Here is a 5,939-nt window from a genome sequence, read left to right as displayed (position 1 = left end):
ATATAGTTCATTTTTGGTTTTATTTTATATTACTTTCTGTAACAATATTTTTATTTTTATTTTTATTTTTATTAAAAAATATTTATTTTTTTTCTAAAAAATGATTTATTTAAAATTTTTTTTAAATAATAGTTTTTTTAAAATTATAAATCTATGGTTCTAATTTTTATTTATTTGTGGGTGTTAATGATAATTAATAAATATATCCTTTAAAAAAACAATAACTATGAAAAAGTTGATTACAATTAAAATATTTTTTTTTTAATAAAAAATAAATTTTTTTTTTTTACCTATTTATTATCTTGGGTTATATTTTTTATATATATTATATAAAAAAATTATTATTGCTTTAAATAATGGGTATTATTAAATAAAATTAAAAAAAAAATATTAAAAAAAAAAAAAAAATTTTTTTTGTCATTTTTTTACATATAAAACAAATTTTTTTTTTAGATGTGTACAGAAAGTGAATTAAAGTGAGTTAAATCTCACCACACTATTTTTACTAGCCTATTAGTATTTAAAAAAAGATAATCGTTGAAGGCATATAAATAAAAAAAAATTTCCCATAAAATTTTTTTTTGACTTAAAATGGAGATCTATTTTTTTTACGGATGGGGGTATTTATTATTATCCCCCTACTTTATTAACCTTTTCATTAATATAAGTTTAAAAGCATGGGTTAAAAAAAGTATAAATTCCATATGTTTTTTTATATTTATTTATATTTTTATTTCACTCTTGAGGTTATTTTCTCTAAAACTATGAAAAAAAAAATGGGAAAGGAAATTTCAATTCAATCAAATCAATTAATTCAATATCATAAAATGGAATCAATGAAAGAACATATTCAAAATTTAAATTTAAAATTAAAATTTCTTTTAACAAATAGAAATATAGATGAAATAAGTATTTCTACCATTAAACAATCTATTTTGCGCATAAAGGAAAATATAAAATTTTGCCAAGATATAAATTTATCAAAAAAAAAAAAAAAAGCAACAGAAATTTCAAAACAACCAAATCAATTAATTGAATATCATAAAATGGAGTCAATGAAAGAACATATACAAAATTTAAAATTAAAATTATTATTTCTTTTAACAAATGGAAATATTGATGAAACAAGTATATCTACCATTACACAATCGATTATGTACATGGAAGAAAAAATAAAAATATGCCAAGAAATAAATTTATCAAAATAAAATAAAAAATTTCCCCCTTTTTTTTTCTTTTCATTAAAATTAAATAAAAGGTAGGGGTAATATTTATTACTATTATTTACTAATAAATAATAATATTTTTATTTTTATTGTCATTTATAAATGGGGTGTTATTGATGATCTATATAATAATGCAGCAAATTAACTGAAAAAAAAAAAAATAATTTTAAATTAAAAAAACAACTTGAAAAAAATATCTATAGATATTCAAGGATTTTTTTTTATATATATATAATAACCTTTTTTTATTTTTTGTGTAATTTAAAAAAAATAAAAATAAAATTAAAAATTTTATTATAAAAAAATAGTTCATTTTAAATTTTTAAAAATATAAATATAGATAATTTTTTTAAAATAATCTTTTTTAGAAAAAAAAAAAAAAAAACTGATAAAAATTGATAAAAATAAATCAACCCCATTTTTTTTATTTTTTATAAAGATAAATTTTTTGGTTTTATTAAGACATTATTTAATTTTATTATTACTATTATTTACAAATAAATAACAATATTTTTATTTTTATTTTTATTTTTATTGTTATTTATAAATGGGGTGTTGTTATTATTATTATCTTCTTGAGGTACCAGAATGCGATGATGAGCTGGATGATATTCCAGATGAACGGCTTCCACTTGATGATGATCTATATGATGATGGTGAAGAGTACGTCGAATGATATGATGGTGATGAATAGTAACTTCTATTTGATCTACCTCTTCCCATAAAATAACCTGCAAGACCAGCTACAGCTGCGGTACCCCATCCTGGTCCACCACCATTGTTATTTTGATTAATACCACAACCAGCAGTACCATTATTGTTGTTGTTTAAATTGGGATAATATCTTGTATTGCTATTACCACCATATCTATTATTGTTGGTACCATGTGGGTCGTCATTACCATATGGCCAATTATTATCGCTTGCATTGTTATTGTTTAATTCTGGATGATCGCTTTGGGGTGATCCACAATGATTAACGACTATATATAAAATAAAGCAAATAATGAGGAACCATGCTGCTGTACTAACCCAACCTGTTTCGTCTGAACTATTGCTGGCTCTTCTTGAATAATCGGTATATTCCAATTCATAGAATACACCACAGCTACCAGCAGTAATATATGGGTCATCTGGATATGAAAAACCTTCGCATGATACATCAATTTTACCTAATTTTACAGAAGTATCTAAATTTGCATCACATCTCCATTGAACGTCATTATTGTCATAGTTTGAGCCCATATTGTAACATTGAATCGATGCTGGATATAACTCATACTCTTTTCTTGCGGATCCACCAACACATTCAATTTGTTTAATTGGTGACGATCTTCTTGATTTTGTCATTTCTCCAGCTTTTAATGTTAATGTTTGAACATCTGTTAATAAAACTTTATCTTTGTTATTGTTGTTATTATTATTTGAATTGAATCTATTATTTGGATGGTAGTTATTTCTATTATTATTATTATCTGTATTTTTACTGTGAACTGTATTTAAAATAGCTGAAAAAATAAAAAAGAAAACAAAAATACCAACAAATATCTTCAAGATATTTGGATGTTGTGCCATTTTTTCTTTTCTTTATATATTATTATAAATATTATATATATTGTTTATTCGTTTTTTTTTTTTTAATTTAATTATGAATTTTTTTTTATTTTTTAATTTATAAAAAAATAAAAAAAAATTAAAAAAAAAAAAATTAAAAATAATTTAAATAATTAAAATTAGTTTTTGAAATGAGTCACTTTGAGAAATTTATCCTATTATTATTTTATTTGATAAATTTTCAAATAAAAACAGAACTTAAAAATATACTTATTTGTTGAGTCATTTCAATTACTTAAAAAATTGAAATAATTAATTTTTGGTGATGTAAAAATTATTTTTAAATCATTTTTTCAAGATATAATGAGATGTTTTTTTTTTTTATGATAAGTGTCTTTGATAAATTCTTAAATTGTTTTTTTAAAAATATAATTTTTAACCACACATAAATTTATAAAATTAATATTAGATTGTTAGAAATAAAATATTTATTTATTAATTTTCTATTTTTATTTAATTGCCCTTTTTTAAAAAATAATCAAATATACATATTATTATTATTATTATTTGTAATTAAGAAAGTAGGCATAAAATAATAATAAAAAATCAAGGTGATACTATTTTTCCTATAGTTTTATAAAAAATTGTATTAAATGGATGGAAAAGTTTAATTAAAGTCGGAAATTATTTTTTTTAAATTTTATTTATTTATTTTTTTTTAATGTAAACAAAAAAAAAAAACAGAAAAAAAAATATGTAAAATTTTTAAAACCAATTATTAACCAGTAAACAAAATGAAGTTACAAACATTTTTATCAATTACATTTATCCTCTTAATCATTGCAGTATTTTCATCAGCCACTGAAAAGCAAGAAATCTGTGAAACATGTCGTGGTGTCTTTGATATTGCCAAAAAGTTCCATAAAAGAAGAAAGCCATTCACCCCATATCAAATTACCCAAGAAGTTAGTGCTATTTGTATGATTTACCCAACAGCAGATATCCAATCAAAATGTCGTGAAATGTCATCAATCATTCCAACATTTATTAATTATATTGATAGAGATGTAGAACCATACAGAGGATGTCTCGAAATGGGATACTGTCATTAAAATTAATTAAAATAAAAAATAATCTATAAAGATTCATTCAATATTAATAATTTTATTTTTATTAACATCATTTAATCAAAAAAAAACCAATGAATTTTTTTTTTTTTTTTAATATATGAATGAATAAAAAAGGAGATGTGTTTAATTTATTATAAAAAAAAATTTTGTATTTTTTTAAAAAATTAATTTTTATTTTTTTATTGGGTGGTGTCTTTAAAAATGATTACTTATTGTGATTATAGCAGATTTACATTTTTTTGTACAATACAAGGTTTACTTATTTTGGATTTGATCTTTTAAATAAATTAGAGTAATAGATTAATTAATTAATATTCAATTAAAAAAAAAAAATTTTAAAAAAATATTAAAAATTTTTAAAAAAAAATAATGGTGTGGATCAAATTTTTTTTTTTTTTTTTTAATTAAATTTTTTCTATTTTAATTAAATGTTTAACAATAGTGATAATTTTATTCAATTTATAAATTATAATATTAATAATAGTATTAATAATATAAATAATAAAAATAATGATAATATAGAAAATAATAATGATAATAAAATAGAAATTATTTTTTGGAAAGTTATAAGAAATCAATTTCTTTTTAAAAAAATTTTATCAAATAATTCAAAATGGATGCAATGGGATAAACAAATACCATGGGACTCAGTTATATCAGTAGAGGCAATGTTACACCATGGTTTATTTGGTTTATTAAAAAGAAAAGTTAGATTGGGTGATTATATAATATTAAAAGATTGGTCCATTTTATTTAAAAATATTAAAAACGATAAAGAGTTTTATTTAAATTTATTTAATAATTATCCACAATATTCAAATCAATTATTTCATCAAATTATAATTAAAAAATGTATAATTGAAAATTGTGTTTGTGCATTTCAAATAATAATAGATAATAATAATAATAATAATAATAATAGTTTAAAATTTAATTTAAATATTGATTCATTTTATTTGGCACTACAATATGGTCAATATAAAATTATTAAATTATTCATAAATTCAAAAAATCAAAATTTAAATATTAATTGGGAAAAGTTTTTTTTAACTTTAATTTTAGAAAAATCAATAAATTCTTTAAAAATATTAAATTTTTTTATAAATAATATAAATAATATAAATAAAAATAATATAGATAATAATAATTTTACAATGGTTTTAAATAATTTTAATAATGAAATTAAAAACTTAATAAATAATATATTAATAAATTTAACAATTAAAAATTTAATATTAAAAGATTTAATTATAATATATAAATTATTAATATATTTTAAAATAATAAATCAAAAACAACAACAACAACAACAACAACAACAAATTTCAATTATGGATATTGAAATTCAATTATTACAAAAATTAAATTTAAATTCAACTCTTTTAAACCCAATAAATTTTAAAAATCAACAATCAAAAGAAATAATAATAAAAATTGTAAAAATAATTAGATCAGTTTGTGAAAATATTTTAAATTTAAATAATTTTTTAGGTTATAAATTTAATTTTTCAACAATAGATTATTTTGAAGGTGATTATTTCGAACTATTTTATAATAATAATAATATTGATAATATAGATAATAATATTGATAATAGATTAGAAAAAATATTTAAAAATAATTTTCCTTTATATGCATCATTTAAATTTTCAAGTTTCAATTTATTTTTAAAACATTTTGAACAACAACAACAACAACAACAAAAATTAGAAAAATTAGAAATTGAAAATTATTTATTTAATTTATTCGAATTTTGTCAAGATAAAATAAAACAAATTAGTTTTTTAAAATTACTAATTCAATTTTTAAATGAAAATAAAATTGCAAGAAATTATATGGAACCACCAACTTTATTGGTTTTATTATTAAGATATGATGATTTAGAATTATTTAAAGAAATTGGTAATCAATTATATCACTTATTAATATTATATTATAAAGAAACTTTAGAATCAATGGAAAATTTTAGTATAGAACAAAAAAAGTTTCAACAATTTAGTTTTCATACATTAATTTAAAAGAAATATCG

The 5,939-nt window shown here is 18.4% G+C and overlaps 4 protein-coding genes across 4 annotated transcripts; 3 read left to right on the top strand and 1 right to left on the bottom strand.

Annotated features, from left to right (window-relative positions):
• Positions 1 to 776: 776 nt before the first annotated feature.
• Positions 777 to 1,208, top strand: DICPUDRAFT_85566 (uncharacterized protein; the record flags this gene model as incomplete). The annotated part of the gene is made up of 1 exon (XM_003295093.1): positions 777 to 1,208. One exon carries the CDS (start codon positions 777 to 779, stop codon positions 1,206 to 1,208), a length of 432 nt encoding a protein of 143 aa, XP_003295141.1.
• Positions 1,209 to 1,793: 585 nt separating this feature from the next.
• DICPUDRAFT_160311 (uncharacterized protein) lies at positions 1,794 to 2,801 on the bottom strand (the record flags this gene model as incomplete). The annotated part of the gene is made up of 2 exons (XM_003295090.1): positions 1,794 to 2,734; positions 2,765 to 2,801. 2 exons carry the CDS (start codon positions 2,799 to 2,801, stop codon positions 1,794 to 1,796), a joined length of 978 nt encoding a protein of 325 aa, XP_003295138.1.
• A 773-nt stretch (positions 2,802 to 3,574) lies between these two features.
• DICPUDRAFT_160310 (uncharacterized protein) lies at positions 3,575 to 3,892 on the top strand (the record flags this gene model as incomplete). Its single annotated transcript, XM_003295092.1, has 1 exon — positions 3,575 to 3,892. The coding sequence occupies one exon, from the start codon at positions 3,575 to 3,577 to the stop codon at positions 3,890 to 3,892; it is 318 nt and encodes a 105-aa protein (XP_003295140.1).
• Positions 3,893 to 4,338: 446 nt separating this feature from the next.
• On the top strand, positions 4,339 to 5,928 carry DICPUDRAFT_85563 (uncharacterized protein; the record flags this gene model as incomplete). Its single annotated transcript, XM_003295091.1, has 1 exon — positions 4,339 to 5,928. The coding sequence occupies one exon, from the start codon at positions 4,339 to 4,341 to the stop codon at positions 5,926 to 5,928; it is 1,590 nt and encodes a 529-aa protein (XP_003295139.1).
• Positions 5,929 to 5,939: the final 11 nt, after the last annotated feature.

The sequence above is a fragment of the Dictyostelium purpureum genome (assembly GCF_000190715.1).
Source record: "Dictyostelium purpureum unplaced genomic scaffold DICPUscaffold_744, whole genome shotgun sequence".
NCBI lineage: Eukaryota > Evosea > Eumycetozoa > Dictyosteliales > Dictyosteliaceae > Dictyostelium > Dictyostelium purpureum.
The sequence above is the reverse complement of the archived record's forward strand: the minus strand, read 5'-3'. Positions and strand labels throughout refer to the sequence as shown.